General features: G+C 43.6%; 3 protein-coding genes across 3 annotated transcripts in view; 2 read left to right on the top strand and 1 right to left on the bottom strand.

Annotated features, from left to right (window-relative positions):
- Positions 1–2,746, bottom strand: part of LOC139584262 (methionine aminopeptidase 2-like) — a 22,609-nt gene extending 19,863 nt beyond the window's left edge. Inside the window, exons 1-3 of the mRNA XM_071415898.1 lie at positions 2,553–2,746; positions 1,447–1,566; positions 966–1,028 (exon numbers count right to left, since the gene is read on the bottom strand). Coding sequence (XP_071271999.1) covers positions 966–1,028; positions 1,447–1,566; positions 2,553–2,709 — 340 coding nt within the window. The 5' untranslated portion in view covers positions 2,710–2,746. The remainder of the gene's footprint in view (positions 1–965; positions 1,029–1,446; positions 1,567–2,552) is intronic.
- Positions 2,747–3,404: 658 nt separating this feature from the next.
- Positions 3,405–10,808, top strand: LOC139584260 (uncharacterized). The gene is made up of 9 exons (XM_071415896.1): positions 3,405–3,772; positions 3,862–3,956; positions 4,295–4,854; positions 6,501–6,557; positions 7,300–7,399; positions 7,696–7,920; positions 8,196–8,345; positions 9,462–9,576; positions 10,626–10,808. Exons 1-9 carry the CDS (start codon positions 3,692–3,694, stop codon positions 10,806–10,808), a joined length of 1,566 nt encoding a protein of 521 aa, XP_071271997.1. The 5' UTR covers positions 3,405–3,691.
- Positions 10,809–11,208: 400 nt separating this feature from the next.
- On the top strand, positions 11,209–18,753 carry LOC139584261 (uncharacterized). The gene is made up of 9 exons (XM_071415897.1): positions 11,209–11,292; positions 11,483–11,648; positions 12,239–12,470; positions 12,873–12,971; positions 13,150–13,528; positions 13,747–13,863; positions 16,097–16,239; positions 16,429–16,804; positions 18,292–18,753. Exons 2-8 carry the CDS (start codon positions 11,507–11,509, stop codon positions 16,799–16,801), a joined length of 1,485 nt encoding a protein of 494 aa, XP_071271998.1. The 5' UTR covers positions 11,209–11,292; positions 11,483–11,506; the 3' UTR covers positions 16,802–16,804; positions 18,292–18,753.

Raw genomic sequence — 18,753 nt, 5'->3', positions numbered from 1 at the left:
AGAGAGAGGAGGATGAGAAGAGAGGAGGACAAGGGGGAGAGGGCAAAGAGGGGTCAGATAGAGAGAGGGAGGGAGAGAGAGGGGAGGATGAGAAGAGAGGAGGACAAGGGGAAGAGGGCAAAGAGGGGTCAGATAGAGAGAGGGAGATGGAGGGAGGGAGAGAGAGGGGAGGATGAGAAGAGAGGAGGACAAGGGGGAGAGGGCAAAGAGGGGTCAGATAGAGAGAGGGAGGGAGAGAGAGGGGAGGATGAGAAGAGAGGAGGACAAGGGGAAGAGGGCAAAGAGGGGTCAGATAGAGAGAGGGAGGGAGAGAGAGGGGAGGATGAGAAGAGAGGAGGACAAGGGGAAGAGGGCAAAGAGGGGTCAGATAGAGAGAAGGAGGGAGATGAGGATGAGAAGAGAGAGGAAGAGAGAGGTTAGCGTCTGCAGATGTGCAACACATTGTTGCTATTAGCAACACATGGTACAGGGTGTATGGCAATAAAAGCTTAGACACCTGCTACACCTGTATAACACCATGTATATAACTATCCCTAACCCTGATATTTAACACGGGTCTAAATACTTACGTAAATGTGATATTTCAGTGTTATATTTTGAATACATTTGCTACATTTTATAAAACCCTGTTTTTGCTTTGTCATTATGGGGTATTGTGTGCAGATTGATGAGAGGGGTTTAAAACATCTATTTCATCCATTTCAGAATAAGGCTGTAACGTAACAAAATGTGGAAAAAGTTCACAGGTCTGAATACTTCCCGAATGCACTCTTATCACTAATACAGGTGCAGTAACAGTCTAGTAGGGGAAACCTCTTCTCAAGCAAAATAACTAATCAAGTCGAGACATATAAACACGGTTTTCATCTGTGAAAGCCACTGAAGGTTCTGAAGCGGTAACAAAAGGAAGTCAAACCATGCAGAGGGAGAAACCATGCCAAGTACGACAACGACAACAAACTCACCTCCCTTCTTCTTCCTCTTCTTCTTCTTCTTCTTCCCTGCTGAGTTTTCACCCTCTTCTCCATCTGTCAAAAACATACACTTTTTAGATTCTCTTAACCGAACGTGACATAACGTGGTCAGTCACAATTCACGTACGCTTGTAATTAACTGTTCGCACTTAAGAAGTTACTGTAATGGGCAGCAGCAGCAGACGCCAACTCACGTCACAGGTCACATTATACATTTGTTTAGGTTTATTAAGGGCCAAATCGGGACTTCAAGATCCGTACGAGAACGATAAGGATGATAAAGTGAAAGAGGAACTGAGAAGTGGTTCAGTAAGTCACGTTGGCCACTAGAATGCTATCAGGTGATGTAGCTAGTTGGTGAACGCACAACACTAAATGACACCAAACTCATGTCGCAGGTCACATGTTGAGTTTGAGTATGAGAAGGACAATGGTGAATGATGATGATAATGATGAAGTCATAGACTCATACCCTCCTCTCCATCATCCTCCTTATCTATGTCCTCGGGCAGGGCTTGCTGCTCCAACTGTTTCGTCACATCACCAACACCTCCTCCCGTATCTCCATCCCCCTCAGACTCATTTGTCCCTGCTGCAAAGTCATACACGCACACAATCAAACACACACACACACACACACACACACACACACACACACACACACACACACACACACACACACACACACACACACACACACACACACACACACACACACACACACGTGCAACACACACACACGTGCAACACACACACACATGCAACACACACACACACACGCGCAACACACACACACAACACACACACACACACATGCAACACACACACACATACCCAAACGCACGTGTGTGCGCAACACACACACACACACACTTAAAGTGGGTAAATTGATACATTTTGAGAAAGTGCATCTACTGTGAACAGAACTTGGCAGGAGCAATGCATAATTTGTATCTATACCTGGAATCAATATCCCAAGGGCATATGTAGGTACCCTGCAGCATTATGCCATGCCATCTATAGCCCTTCAGAAACAGGACTATATAGATACATAGTTTAACACACACCAGAAAATAATACCATGCCCACATGTGTTTTTACAAGATAATGTATAGCCTATGCTTGTCACATAGTTTTGTCAGCAATTCATTTAGTGCTAAACGCATGTTTTTTTTCTTCTCCCTAGTGGAGCTCTTTTAACAGGCACGAAGACAAGTGCTGAAAAGTCCTTTAATATGACTGTCATGTCATCGCTGCAACGTTCTTCAATTTTCGAATTTGACAGCATTCCATTAAACCAATAGAAGAAGCGATTTCAAGCCTCGAGAGAGGCATTGTCCCGTTTCCAGATGTGCATCTCCCCTTTAGCCCTCATAACGGCACCGGTACCCGTTCACTTCCAGGTGCGGGACAGCCGTGACAGCTGCGGCAGAACATTAGCACTTTCTGACAGGTAGTAGAGTCCCATGCTTCTCATTTTTACTGGTCTTTTTACGCTGTGGCACAACAGGGGACCCCTCAATAATGCGCTATGTCCAAAACGGGAATTTATCCTCACTATCATGCATTCTTTCTTACCTGGGACAGCGGTCTTATTCTTTTTCTTTTTTCTTCTCTTTTTCTTCCCTGTTTCCGAGGGCTCCGCGTCCTCTTTCGCTTCGTTTTCGTCGGCGTCCCCATTGAGAACTTCGGGCGCCTCCGGTTCAGGCTGCACTATCTCGAGCTCCGCCATCATCGGCGTTCGGAATGAAGTGACGCATAAACTGCTGGGAGCCTCCAGTGGCCACATTCTGAAACTGTGCTCGAGGCAGACAGGCAGCTGAGCCAATAATGAGCTATTAGGCACTTTGTGCAGCTGCTTGACCTCAATAGAGAAAACTAAGCCCGTCCTATCTTCATTTCTCAAGTGACAAGATAGGAGTGTAGTGCTTAAACTCTGGAGAGTATATGCTACTAACTTTTATTGAGGCTGTTCGTCTTTCATCATAATAGGCCTATTTCAAGGTTATAGTAGGAGAGGAACTATTATGTATAATCTAAGTCAAATAGATGATCATGTTGTCATTTACAAATCGACACAAATCGACACAGTGACACTAGTTGCTCAATATAATATAATTAGACATGTATAAACAATAAGAAAAGCAGCCATTTAAAAGGCTACATAAAATATAAATCATGAGCCAATAGCCTGGCATGGGGACACTACTGATCTCCTCACTCAGTGAATGGTCCATAACGGAAGCAGGCCAGAATCGAATAACCACTTTCTCTGTAAACAATTCTCATCCAATTATGTCCCCAAGCCTTTCATCTCAAGTTACTGCGCTCGCTCTGCGCACTGGGTGACCGCGACCACCTTGTGCCGCATTACTCGTTTTTGCAAAATATCAAGCGATCAAGCCGCAATCTATTTTTAGAAGCCGAACGAGGCGGTGGTTTGTATTGTCGGTGTTATGCTTTCAGATTGTTGCCATGAGTCGATCATTTATGGTGCGTAAACTCATTTGGAGACGGGCCGGGCGCAGTGTGTGTATCCAAGCAACAAGCTTCAGCAAACTCAAAGGGATAAAGGTTACATTTACAGTAGATGAACGGGGAGGTGGATTGTCGAACATTATTCAGGCACCCAGTGCAAGCTTAGAGATTCTGCTGGGATTCATATTTTTGTCTTTAACACCAGATGTAGATCATGTGGGGAGTTAATCAACACTTTTATGGAATGTATAACTGAGTGGAATTATTTACAAATGATGATGACAGATTTTAGACCCGGACCTCTCTATTTCTTTGATCAGGTAACCAATAAATATACTATTTATTATTAACTATATCATGCAACAGAGGAAACTGGGATAATGGATAATAATTTTCACAACTTCTTCAGCCAACAGGACGGGGACGTAAGAAGCGCCCCAGAATGCCCTTGGAGCATTGCTTTGATCTAGCAAATGGGGGCGTGCGCTTGGCAACAATCAGAAGGTAGGCTAAACTCATATAGACTTTATACATGTTAGACCGTGCTGGACTGGGCAATTCCAGTCATCGGCGGCCTGATTGGTGTACCACCTTTCTTCCTATCCCTAGCAAACACAGCTGATTTAACTACTTGCATTTTTAACCGAATATCATGATTAGTTGATTATTAAATTCTGGTGTGGGGCTGGGACAAAACTGTGACATCAATCAGGCCCCGAGGACTGGAGTTGCCCAGGCCAGAATTATATGTCTGTTTTGTGTGTGCTTGACTTATGATTTATAAGTTAACAAACCTTAATTTCAATATTTTCTATTCTAATTTATACTCTATGCGCTCACAGTGAGTGTGTTAACGATGACAAATATGAAGCAAAGAATGAAGACAATGCACACAAAGTGCAAAATAATCCCTCTACCACTGGTAAACCAGATACCTGGCCCTCTATCAACGGAGCGTTGGACATGGGTGGTGATGAGAGGAATCCAGAGGCCGCGGCGGTGCCAGCAGACTGGTTGGATGACATGGACCCGATGGATGCATACAAGCATATGGCCCCTCAGTTGTTGAGCGAGTTGGGGAGTGTGCTTTTGCAGTATGAAGGGAGTGAGGAGGGATGTATTCCACACGGCCTCGTGAACGTTCTGAATTACTCATGGAAGGATTTGACCGCAGGGGCAGTTTATGTCAAACCATCTTGGAAGTTGGGTGTCGGCAGCGGGAGTGGTGATGGCGGGAAACCTCGCAAGTCGAAGGGCTCCATGAATTTCGATGAGACTCTTCGGCAGATGGCGGGAAAGAGAAGGACAAAACAGAAACCGTCCAAGATGGAAAATGGGTCTGAGAGACAGCCTCAAGACTCCAATTTGCGCAAAAGATCCTCAGTTTCCCATGCACAAAAAGGTGAACCCTCAACATGAACTCGTCATCACTCACCCACTGCATTAGTTGACATCTTTTCTAATAGGAAGTCAAATTATGACTTTGAAAAAAGTCTCACATTTACACAGTACAATTCCACAGGCCATCTACTTTAATTAACCACACTCACCATGGCCACTTTAGACCTGGGATAAGTAATGAAAATGGTCATAAACATTAAACCACCTATATTAAGTCATTGCTGTCAAACTTTTAAGACATTCCTGCTCGTGGGAGAGGCTAGGTTGGTTTACAGGAGAGATTGTTGGTCTACAGGCCACAGGTGTTTATAAAAGGCCTTAGTCAGTTAATCAGTTAAAACCAGTTCCTGCCTTTTGACTTCCCTGCTTAATAATTCACTCACACTCATCTGGGGTATTATGGGTGTTACTGAGACAATGGGTGGATGATTCTCTTGAAGCTCCTCCTTAGTTCTATAAGTGATCCTTTAACAATACACAAAGTCTAGTGTTCAGGAAATACATGTAGGCTAGTGTTCAGGAAATACATGTAGCCTAGTGTTCAGGAAATACATGTAGGCTAGTGTTCAGGAAATACATGTAGCCTAGTGTTCAGGAAATACATGAAGTCTAGTGTTCAGGAAATACATGAAGTCTAGTGTTCAGGAAATACATGTAGGCTAGTGTTCAGGAAATACATGTAGGCTAGTGTTCAGGAAATACATGTATGCTAGTGTTCAGGAAATACATGTAGCCTAGTGTTCAGGAAATACATGTAGCCTAGTGTTCAGGAAATACATGTAGCCTAGTGTTCAGGAAATACATGTAGCCTAGTGTTCAGGAAATACATGTAGGCTAGTGTTCAGGAAATACACGTAGGCTAGTGTTCAGGAAATACATGTAGGCTAGTGTTCAGGAAATACATGTAGCCTAGTGTTCAGGAAATACATGAAGTCTAGTGTTCAGGAAATACATGTAGCCTAGTGTTCAGGAAATACATGAAGTCTAGTGTTCAGGAAATACATGTAGGCTAGTGTTCAGGAAATACATGTAGGCTAGTGTTCAGGAAATACATGTAGCCTAGTGTTCAGGAAATACATGTAGCCTAGTGTTCAGGAAATACATGTAGGCTAGTGTTCAGGAAATACATGTAGCCTAGTGTTCAGGAAATACATGCAGGCTAGTGTTCAGGAAATACATGTATGCTAGTGTTCAGGAAATACATGTAGCCTAGTGTTGAGGAAATACATGTAGGCTAGTGTTCAGGAAATACATGCAGGCTAGTGTTCAGGAAATACATGTAGGCTAGTGTTCAGGAAATACATGCAGGCTAGGGTTGAGGAAATACATGTAGGCTAGTGTTCAGGAAATACATGCAGGCTAGTGTTCAGGAAATACATGTATGCTAGTGTTCAGGAAATACATGTAGCCTAGTGTTCAGGAAATACATGTAGGCTAGTGTTCAGGAAATACATGCAGGCTAGTGTTCAGGAAATACATGCAGGCTAGTGTTCAGGAAATACATGTAGCCTAGTGTTCAGGAAATACATGTATGCTAGTGTTCAGGAAATACATGTATGCTAGTGTTCAGGAAATACATGTAGCCTAGTATCTTTTGTATCCAAGATGACATTCCCATCAAGCTGTTTTTCAACAATTTCCTTCCAGCTCATGTGGCCACAACTATAAGTTTCTCCATCTCTTCAAAAACCTATGAAGAGCAAGGTAGGACATTACCACACACACTATGTTACTCCTAGACATTTATATGCAGACAATATACCTGATTAGGGGCTCCCAAGTGACGAAGGGGTCTAAGGCACTGCATCTCAGTGCTATAGGCATCACTACAGACACCCTGGTTCGAATCTGGTATTGTGATTGGGTGTCCCATAGGGGCGGCTCACGATTGGCCCAGCGTCGTCCAGGTTTGGCCGGTGTAGACCGTCATTGTAAATAAGAATTTGATCTTAAAACTGACTTGCCTAGTTTAAAAATAATTAAATGTTAAAAAATGTACGGTACAGAGCAGTAGTAGTGCTGCCTCAGCTTTATCAGCTCTAGCAACTGAGCCACAGCTGGAACCCAAAGCCAAGGTCGTGGGTTCAATTCCCGCAGGGAGAACACACACTCATAAAATAAATGTATGCGCTCACTGTACTGCAAGTAACTTTGGATGAAAAGCAATTTGCTAAGTGGCACGTGTTATCTTATCATTTGACTTAGTGTGTGGTAGATGGACATTTAGTGTACCCACATTGTGCCCTTGAGCAATGCACTTAACCTCACAACATGCTCTCCATTCAGGGGCCGCTGACTACACTACGGCTTGACACTGTGCTTCTATTTACTGTGTGTGTGTGTGATGTGCGCTATCAGCGGGGGGGGGGGGGGGGGGGGGGTTCAGAACAAAAATACCCATTATACGCTGTAGCCTATGGACAATAAAGTTGTATTGTACATGCAGGTTGGATCGTCCAGCCTAAGGAGCCAATCCATGAGGAACCTCAGTGGACTAAGCTGTGTCGTTGGGTGGTAGAGAGGCTACAACTGGCTAAGATACCCATGTATGAACGTCTATTCTATTCTATTATGTTGTAGAGATCCTCACTATGTTATTAGCCATGTTACAATCCCCACCAAAACAGGTTCATCGCATTGGTACGATGCGTGTTTGACATTCATGCCAGCGTCCTGGGTTCACTTCCCTGCTGTTGCCTCTACAATATTGTATTCTATTTCCACAGCTTTTCCTGCAACACAACATATCCCCATGTCACCCTAATGGCTCTTTCAATTCCTTTGAGTGTGCCAATTTGTCCATGTGTATGACTTCAGTATGATACAGTATGACTTCATTTAGAAAACAGACAACGGAGCAGGCAGAGAGTGGGCTGAACAAACCACCCATCCTCCGTCACTATGGGGATGCCAAGCCACACCTTAAACACCAGAAGAAGACAGGAGGAGGAAGCGGAGGAGGCAAGACCTGGCCTTACCCTCAGATACCAGAGGTGAACCAGGAGGACCAGGATTCACCGCGGCAGAAACTACACTACAGGATCAATGATGGTTCCTCCTTCCTATAGTATCCTTTCTCACGTTTCCAACTAAAGCTGTTTCATTCCAGGATGTTACTTCGCTACTGACCTCATTCACTAATCTTCACAGATCTGACAGCACTAGGTATGGGAAAGCTATATGAGAGAAACTAGAAACCAGTTGTCTGAGATCTGTGAAGGCAAGGAATGAGGGCAGTGGGGAGAGGAACATCTTCCTAAAATTAAACTCAACAGTGATGTTTAAATCTCTAATATCTAAATCTAAATGTGTTAATCTAGCCGTCACCTTGACCCTTCCCAGCTACCCGTCTGGTTTTGTAGCAGTGTGTCAGAGCCACTCTGGTCTGTCCTGTGGAGGGTTCTATACTAACGTGTTCAGTGACCAACTCAGCCCTGTTACACTGGCCAGCATCACCGCAGTAGGACAGGGCACCGTCACACACCCACTCAGGTAAACACATGGTAAATGGTTAAAGATTGAACAGAATTTTCAAACAATAAAGTTAACAGAAATAGGGGCACTAATAACAGTATGTACAGTATCTGACTCGAACGACCTATTTATTTGTACTAATGAATGAATTGAGCTGAGCTAGGTTCCTGGTTCAGCTAAGGCTGACGCATGCTTCCCAGTTGAAACAGTTCACTCATATATTATCATAACAGTTTGTGACGTTTTTGTTCATTTTGGTCTCCGGCTGTTCTTGCACACAACACTGTTTCTTGAGGCAAGTCGAAGTTCAGTAGCCGATGTCTACGATGATTGGTCAACAGTACCACTCCTAGTAGGAGTGGGAACATGAAGTGTTTCTTGTCATTCAACGAGAGACGATTAGTTGTAATGCTTCTTTTTTTTTCACTTGAGAAATACTGCACCAAACATCTTAGCTAGATGTAAAATTGCTTGACTAAGACCTCTACAAAAAATGTCAAAATGAATGACAGATGTCTTGATTTATCTTAGATTATCTTGGACTATTTTGAGGAAGTGGTTTCTGGCTATGTTGTTGCTACGGTGGCTCAAGAGGGTCTAACAATCTTAATAGTATTAATATTACAAGTAGTAATAGTAATATATTTTCTTGTTTTTAAAGCGAAGATCTTTCGGGAGTATGCGAGCACAGACAGCCTAGCCAAGTTCTGCTAGAAGCAAACCAAACCTCTGTATGAGGAAGCCTTCAATTGGATCAGTGGATTACTACTGGTTAGTTCGAGGCGTAGATCACATGAAAGGATCTTTTAACACAGGAGGTTGGTGGCACCTTAATTGAGGAGGACGGGCTCGTGGTAATGGCTGGAACGGAATCGGTGGAATGGTATCAAATACATCAAACACGTGGTTTCCATGGTTTCCATGTGTTTGATGCCATTCCATTGGCTCCGTTCCAGACATTATTATGAGCCGTCCTCCTCTCAACAGCCTCCACTGGTCTTTAATCAATGGATCCCCAGGGATTATGTTAGCTGGCAGTAAACACTGTGTGCTTATTGTGAGTATGTCTGCTGTGAGTAAAGCAGACATAGATGGATCTAATTGCGACCTGTTGTGAACTGTTGTTGTCTGTAGTGGGACTGTTACTGCTGTGTGGGATCAGCGTGGTGGGATGACGTGTGACCCAGAAGGAGCTGTCACTAAGGAATGGATCTGGCAGACTGGGGTTAAGGAGAGGATAGTCATTCAGGTGAGGACCAGGGTTCCATGGGGTCAACTTAATTTCAGTTCAGTCAATACAGAATGTAGCTCAACGTAAACGAGCAAATTTCCATTCATAGTTGTCTTTTTAATCTGACCTCACCTAATTTAAGGTAAAGTAAAGAAACCAAGAGTAAGCTAATTAAGCAATAAGGCCCGAGGAGGTGTGGTGTACAGTCTGATATACCGCGGCTGTCAGCCAATCAGCATTCAGGGCTTGACCCACCCAGTTTATAATAGGCTATAGTCCAGTTTAGTCTACAACTACTGTTTGTAATCCCCATCTCTGTAAGGCCCTTCACTGACAAGCTCAGTCAAGAAGAAGAGGAAGTCCCAGTTGCTGGGCAACACCGTCATATGATAGCCTCTGGGACAGCGGTACGGGGGCTTGTAACAAAGCAGGGGATGTGGGGCATGACGATGTTACCCACTGATACTGTGATACTCCAACTACGTCATCATGGCTGATCGGTCCATTTCAGTTCTAAAGTGGGCTATTGCCTCTATTGTAATCATAACTTTGAATAGAGGAACAGCCATCCAGTACATTTATCATAAGAGGTGAGAATTTATTTATGCCAATTAGGAATCTCTCTTGTGGTTTAGTTAGGATTAAGATAGGGTTGAAATCGGATTAGGATATGATTAAGATAGGGTTTAGTTAGGATTAAGATAGGGTTTAGTTAGGATTAAGATAGGATTAAGATAGGGTTTAGTTAGGATTAAGATAGGGTTTAGTTAGGATTAAGATAGGATTAGGATAGGATTTAGATAGGATTAAGATAGGGTTTAGTTAGGATTAAGATAGGGTTTAGTTAGGATTAAGATAGGGTTTAGTTAGGATTAAGATAGGGTTTAGTTAGGATTAAGATAGGGTTTAGTTAGGATTAAGATAGGGTTTAGTTAGGATTAAAATAGGGTTTAGTTAGGATTAAGATAGGGTTTAGTTAGGATTAAGATAGGATTAGGATAGGATTTAGATATATTTAAGCGAAGTGGCATTCCATAACTTTTCGTTATATTCTTATTTTTTCCCAGGTGTCTGATCAGATCTCAGTACGGATGTTGAGCGGTACCTGTACCACCCTCAGCTTTAAGAGTCAGAATGAGAGTGTCCAGCTCCCACTGTCCCCCCTGCCCAACATCACCCCAACTAAAGAAGCGGCGAGAAAACACTGTGATGATGATGATGATGATATATTAGAGCTATTTCAGGCTTAATGTGTTGATGATGGCTGGTGATGGCCAAATCTGATTGGTAAACGGTTGCTGACTGGTGAATCTGATTGGTGAACGGTTGGTGACTAGTAAATCTGATTGGTGAACGGTTGGTGACTGGTGAATCTGACTGGTGAACGGTTGGTGACTGGTGAATCTGATTGGTGAACGGTTGGTGACTAGTGAATCTGATTGGTGAACGGTTGGTGACTAGTGAATCTGATTGGTGAACGGTTGGTGACTAGTGAATCTGATTGGTGAACGGTTGGTGACTGGTGAATCTGATTGGTGAACGGTTGGTGACTGGTGAATCTGATTGGTGAACGGTTGGTGACTGGTGAATCTGATTGGTGATTTGTATGAGTCACGTGCTGTCTTCCAGGCCTGTCTGCAGACTGAGGGGGCGTTCACCTCTCTGGCAGCCCAGGAGCTCTCCCTGAGTAAGAAGCACCAGAAGAACCAGGACCAGCCCAGAGACAGCAAGAGGGTAAGACATTTTAAAGAGGATCTATCACATTTATTTAACTAAGAAGCTCCTTGAGAACCCATATTTTACAATAATGACCTGGCTAAGAGGACGGCAGTTAGGATTTCATCTCATTGAGTGGTGTTTCCAATGTCTGTACTAGTCTCTCTTGACCAACATTCTACACAATAAGATTTTGATTATGAACCAGGTTTCAGTGCGTTCCAGTGAGGTGATGACCCGGGAGGTGGAGAAGCTGGAAGAACCCTGTCCCTTCAGGAGAGGAGGAGGGCGGGCAGGACGAGAGCTGAAAAGACTCCAGAGAAGAATATGTAATATCCTGGACGACTGGCTGGAGTTCTACCGGGTCGCCACAGGTACAAAAGGGTTTATTTAAATGTGTTTATTAGAGACATAATTATTCTCTTTTACAATAACAGGTCAAGGGTGAAGAGTTCCACTGGAGCTTTTTCTAAATCTTATATAAAGTACAGCATCATCAAAAGCTTTGTGATTACTTTCCGGTTCTTAGTTACATATGTCATCTCCTTTATTACATTTTTACTTAACTAGGCAAGTCAGTTAAGAACAAATTATTATATGCAATGACGGCCTACCCCGGCCCAATTGTGTGCCGCCCTACGGTACTCCCATTCACGGCCAGTTGTGATACAGCCCGGGATCGAACCAGGGTCTGTAGTGACACCTCTAGCACTGAGCTGCAGTGTCTTAGACCGCTGCACCACACGGGAGCTCCTATCATATATAATAATATATACCCTTTAGCAGAGTTTTTTATCCAAAGTGACGGTCATGTGTGCATACATTTTACGCATCGTGGCCCCAGGAATCAAACTCACTATCCTGACGTTGCAAGCGTCATGTTCTACCAACTGAGCTACAGAGGACCACAAACCCACTATGAGTCTCCTTCATGAAGTCCTGACCATCTTCTGTTGCCCATCAGGTATCAAGTGCCCAGATATAGAGCGGATGTCTGATGGTCCAATGCGGCCCAGACTGAAGAGAGAGGGCCAGTCAGCAGCCCTGCCCTCCCTCCACCCCACCACAGGGCTGTCAGACAGTACCCGGGGTCTACCAGAGGGGGGAAGCACTGCGCTACTTGCCAGCACCAGACACCTGCCTCTGCCTGCACCTACAGATGTCCTCCTGCCAGGCTCCACCCACAAGTTGTCATGGTAACATGATGTGACTGATGTGTGTTGTTATAGAAAAAGCGGGATTTTGGATATCTTCGCTGCCAGATGAAAATCTCTTATTTCCAAAACAAACTTGTCAGGAGATGTAAAAAAAAACAGCCATATTTTCCTATTAGCGAACATACAATTCTGAAACTTCAGAAGCTATTTTGAAAAAATAAATGTGGGTCCTAGAGTTCTGACATTTTCAGAGCACATTGAGGGGAGTTACTGCTTTCAACACGTGAAACAATAAAATAAAATGGGGACTCACAAGGTTTTCATCCGACAGCGACGATATGTAAATTAACAAATTGTTTGTGGACAATTATGTTCAGACTGAAGTCTTGATGATGATGATGATTATGTTGATGATGAAGAGTATTATTGATTTGTCAACAGGACATTTTCTCCAAAGAAGCAGGGCAAGGAGGGAAGAGAGGAGCCCCTTCATTTCACACAGTCAGGGACCTTCAGAGTCCACAGCAACATCAGACTGGAGTAAGAACAGAACCCGAACCATACCTCTGTCACTACCATACCTCTGTCACTACCATACCTCTGTCACTACCATACCTCTGTCACTGCTTCTTCTTCTTCTTCTGACCCTAACAAGGACTACTTCCTCCCTTTCCTTCTGTCCTATGATGATAACCATGTTCTATTCTTTCCACCCCAGGTCTGTAGTGATCCCGAGATGCAGTCCGGAGCTCCGTCTCGCTGCCCAGCTCCCCCACTACACATCCTCCAGTCCCTCCACCCCTTACCCCCTCTACAGCCCGTGTCCTGCCCAGCTCAGGGCCGCTCTCCTGGGGTTAGAGGGCCGGACTCACAGGCTGTGTCGCTGTCGCTCCAGGACCATGCCAATCCTGACAGATCAGGAGTATGATGCCTTCATCTGGGGCCAGCCCCCCCACAGTGAACAGATCCTGGTGGTGTGTGTGACACACCCGCACCAGACCCCCCTCGCCCCTCACATCCCCTTGCTGCCCAATGAGGACATGCTGGAGCTGCTCTACGAGAGGATGAATAAGAACAGGACAATGCCATGCACTCAGGTTGATTTACATACATTTACATGAATAAGAACAGGACCATTTACATGGGGGTTGATTTACATACATTTACATGACAGTACATTCCATATCGGGACGTACAATGTATCCATATAATTCCACTCTTGAGATTACTAGGCGCTGACACACACACACACACACACACACACACACACACACACACACACACACTTTTCATGCTTGTTTGTCCTCATATTCAGAGTCAGCTGGACTCGTTCCGCCTGGTGAGGTATGAGCTGTCTACAGGGAAGACCTGCCCAGCTGCCCACAATGCACTGCTGCAGCAGAGACACAATGCCGCCCCTGGGATGTTTCTGGTCAGTTGGTCAACAGCTGTCTCTCTCTCTCAGCCACGACCAGTTGGTCAACAGCTGTCTCTCTCTCTCAGCCACGACCAGTTGGTCAACAGCTGTCTCTCTCTCTCAGCCACGACCAGTTGGTCAACAGCTGTCTCTCTCTCTCAGCCACGACCAGTTGGTCTACAGCTGTCTCTCTTTCTCTCAGCCACAACCAGTTGGTCTACAGCTGTCTCTCTCAGCCACGACTAGTTGGTCAACAGCTGTCTCTCTCTCTCAGCCACGACCAGTTGGTCTACAGCTGTCTCTCTCTCAGCCATGACCAGTTGGTCAACAGCTGTCTCTCTCTCAGCCACGACCAGTTGGTCTACAGCTGTCTCTCTCTCAGCAACGGCCAGTTGGTCTACAGCTGTCTCTCTCTCTCAGCCACGACCAGTTGGTCTACAGCTGTCTCTCTCTCAGCCACGACCAGTTGGCCTACAGCTGTCTCTCTCTCAGCCACGACCAGTTGGTCAACAGCTGTCTCTCTCAGCCACGACCAGTTGGTCTACAGCTGTCTCTCTATCTCTCTCAGCCACGACCAGTTGGTCAACAGCTGTCTCTCTCTCAGCCACGACTAGTTGGTCAACAGCTGTCTCTCTCTCTCAGCCACGACCAGTTGGTCAACAGCTCTCTCTCTCTCAGCCACAACCAGTTAGTCAACAGCTGTCTCTCTCAGCCACGACAAGTTGGTCTACAGCTGTCTCTCGCTCTCAGCCACAACCAGTTGGTCAACAGCTGTCTCTCTCTCTCAGCCACGACCAGTTGGTCAACAGCTGTCTCTCTCTTAACCACAACCAGTTGGTCAACAGCTGTCTCTCTCTCTCTCTCTCTCTCTCTCTCAGCCACGACAAGCTGTCTCTCTCTCAGCCACGACTGCTTGGCTGTGGTCCGATTCACTAAAAACCCTTCTGCCCAATTGTTACTCGTACTAATACGCTCCCCCTCACGGATTTAAAATGAATGGACTGGTGGAAGTAATATGATGGAATCTCCCTAAGCTACAACCTTGCTTGCACCAATCAGATGTTGTTAAAATCCATAAGAGGGAGTGAATGAGTGCACACTTCTGTGTGAAGGATCATCACGTAGCCCTGATCTTATTCACCTGATATCCACATATTACTGTAGATGGCAGCAAAGAAACACTAATCCAAGAGCTTTGACATCATTATGAAACCAGCTTGGTCTTACTGTGAAGGAAGTTACCTTTTACAAGAACTTCAGTTATCCTTTTACTGCAGTGGGCTAAATCAGGGTCACACAGAGTGTCTCTTGGTAGTCAAACAAATCTACTTTGAAACAGAAGTATACACCTCACACACACGGTTATGGGCTTAAAAAAAGAAGACACCTGTACCATGTCAGATATAGAGTAGAAATGTATTACATTTTGAGTTTGCATTCAAATATTACACTTTATATACATCACAGAAGACTGAAATATAACAAAACTGTTTGACATAGAAACACCAGATTTTTGTCATGTTTTTTAAAATAATCTTTATTAATTATGAAATTAAGACAAAATATTAATAACATTCCACCCATGAGGCCTCTAAGGCATTTGACTGCAGGAAAGGGCTACTGAAAATGAGCCAACCTGGCTGGGCGTGAAGGTAAGATAGTTTCACTCTGTCTGTCTATCTTCAATATGCTAATAACGTAACTGTCTTTAATAAAGACTCTTTGATGGATCTACTTACCAGAATTATAAATCAAAGTGGCACATAGTTATTTTGGCGTGGAACACTGCCGACACGTATGAGACGTTAGGTATATAGGCTTATAGACGTTCTCTTCTTCTCTTACCGTTTGCGTACAGGAACAGCCGCTGCTGTAGACTAACTAATGAAGAACAGGCTAGTCAGGTTCTTCTGTTGTAAACCTGAGACCAGGTTACCATATGAATGACTGACTGACATCTGGCTTGCCTAGATAGGATGAACCCTGGTTAAACCAGAGAAGGGAAACAATGGTGAGCTCAGCATTCAGGCTGGTTCAAATAGGCTGAATAAAAGACTTTAGGACAGATGGCGGGTCAGAACAGCGAGAAACAGAGGATTAGGATAAAGCTGTGCTGTTGAGTTACAGTCATTTTAAGTGGGTGTCATATTCAGATATTTTGACTTTTTTTGCTAATTTCCTTTGGAAACAATCATTATCAACAAGTCTCCGTCAGTCTATAAGATGTTTCTGTTTATTAATTCAACAGATGTACATCAGAGGGAAGCTGCTGTTCGCTGACTACATCTTCAACGGCTACAGCTGCTCAGTGAGGGACCTCCACAAGCAGATCTCTAAAACTAGAGGGGACTACAGACAGGGCCAGAGCCTGCCCTCAGACTACAAGTTCAGGTAAAAGCTACTGAAGTGATACTTACCTACTGCCATTGTGCCCTTCAGCAAGGCACTTGCACTTGCTAAACCCGTAACCTGCTCCAGGGACCAGGCTGCTGCTTCTTATGATCATATTTCACACGACTTCTGAGAAAATTAATTGAATTGAGTTGAACGGGAACAGTACCCTCTCTCCTGTGTTGTCAGTGCCCAGGTGAAGAGTCCAGCAGTTGGGGACCCACCTGGCCACCAGGGGGTTCAGAAAGTCCCTGATGGACGAAGAGACATCTATCATGGAACACCTGCCCTGTTAGAGAAGGGAAAAGTCCCTGATGGACGAGGAGACATCTCTCATGGAACACCTGCCCTGTTAGAGAAGGGAAAAGTCCCTGATGGACGAGGAGACATCTCTCATGGAACACCTGCCCTGTTAGAGAAGGGAAAAGTCCCTGATGGACGAGGAGACATCTATCATGGAACACCTGCCCTGTTAGAGAAGGGAAAAGTCCCTGATGGACGAGGAGACATCTCTCATAGAACACCTGCCCTGTTAGAGAAGGGACAAGTCCCAAACCAGTGAGCGGTACGTACATAAACCTAATACTCTGTGGTACAAGTATTACCCCCTGTTTCCTATAGTATCATTACTTAACGTTGTGATTGACCTCCTGTTCTCATACCACTTACCCAATATTGTGCTTGTGACACTGGTTTATCAACTATCACTACCTCATTCTTACCCAGACTGACAATAGTGCAGGGATTCTTGAAAGACGGGACAATCCCAACTTTGTATCCCCAGAATAGTTTTTCTGAATATTAACAACATTTTAAATGCAAATTGATTTATATCAACTCTGTCAGACACCATATATGGCATTTTATTTTATGTTGTTTTGTTCAACAAGTGTTTTAAAGGCCTTGATTGTTTCATTCTAACATAGAGTTATTCAAAATATGTCATACAAATCTCCAAAAGTCTTTTTATTTTGGTTTATACCACTGTATAATGCTCCAGGGCTAATTTCATTAGCATGTTGGCATGTTTTTCTAGATTCAGAACATAAAATCAGATTTATAAACAATATCTCTTACGTCTACCACAGCAAGTACTTCAATAGTTTAAGCATATATTAAAGGACAATGACAAACATATTTTCTCAGAATATTTACCCCCCCCAAAAAAACGATCTTAAGGGGGTTAGCATTCAGTGAAGGAATTGACAACAGATACTCAAAACAGACATGTTCTTGTCTTTTAAAAGTAAAAGTTCAAAACAAACATTTGTAAAATATGAAAAATTATTCATTTCACGATGTCCAACCAAATATAACCATTCTGTCAGATCTTTCAGCACTCTGACGGAGTTGACATTAGACAAAAATCTGACAAAGTTGACAAAATTGCTTATTTTCCTTCTTCATTCAAGTGGAATACAATTTAGTTTTTCCTCAGTTGCTTTATGACTCTAAAACCTAATTAAAATGAACTCATTTAAACCAACATCTATATTCTATCTTAATATCTCAGGGAGATGGAGTTGACAGGTTATGGTAGTGACCATGGTGATTTCAATATTGTTTGTTTAAATCAATCAAAAGTAGAGAACTTTACAGACCATGAATGGTCTTGTTGAACTACATGTAATGAGGACATTAATAAGGGGTCCTTATGTTATAGCTGGCCCTGCTCATTCCTGATTCATTTAGGATTTTAGTTGACCATTTCTGGGGGGAATCACAGCTTTTAGAAAAATATTTGCAAGTAAATATATTCTCAAAAAAACTGTGACACTTTTTGGGGAAGTTTTAAATTGTAATGTTTTGCACCGGACAAGAGCATTTTCTGTCAGAGAGCCCACATGGAAATTAATAAACAAATATAAATATATATTTTTATTTCCCTTTAAATGTAATTTGTTAAGTTCAAATGATTAAACAAAATGCTTTTTTTTTTCATGACATTTCCCTGCCAGACAAGGATTGTCCCAACTTTCAAGAATCCCTGAGTGACATCTATGTTTAAAATGTCTAACACGTATTGTAAAGCTGACTTCTTTTGTGTTCCAGGAAATTGACTCAGGGTCCTGTGACATCATCGGTCACGTTAAAGAGAGACATCACTCTGCTAAAAGCCAAAAAGACTTCTGCTACAGCCTCACTGCCCGTACTCACACACTGAACAAAGGTCGGCTCATGTCAGAGCTGCAAGGTAAGGTCCTTTCTGGTGTCACAAGTCATCAGGAGACACTGGAGAAAAACCTCAACCAGAGCTGGGCTAGCTGGCTGGAGACAGACAGTCTGCTGGGAGAGAGGCACTAAGTCTAATATTAGATGCACTACACTGTAAATGTCATGGGAGATCTGTATTACATCCATAACTGTCTTGCTCACGTCTTGTTTTGACTGAGTTGAATTCAACGAAGCAATGCTACACATACTGTAAATCACAGCACTTTATAGAACTCGGTTGCGTCATGGAAAGATGTTCCTTATTTTTCTACGGTCTACAAATAAAGACTGTTGTCAATA

This window comes from Salvelinus alpinus, chromosome 9 (genome assembly GCF_045679555.1).
Source record: "Salvelinus alpinus chromosome 9, SLU_Salpinus.1, whole genome shotgun sequence".
In the NCBI taxonomy this organism is placed as follows: domain Eukaryota; kingdom Metazoa; phylum Chordata; class Actinopteri; order Salmoniformes; family Salmonidae; genus Salvelinus; species Salvelinus alpinus.
The sequence above is the reverse complement of the archived record's forward strand: the minus strand, read 5'-3'. Positions and strand labels throughout refer to the sequence as shown.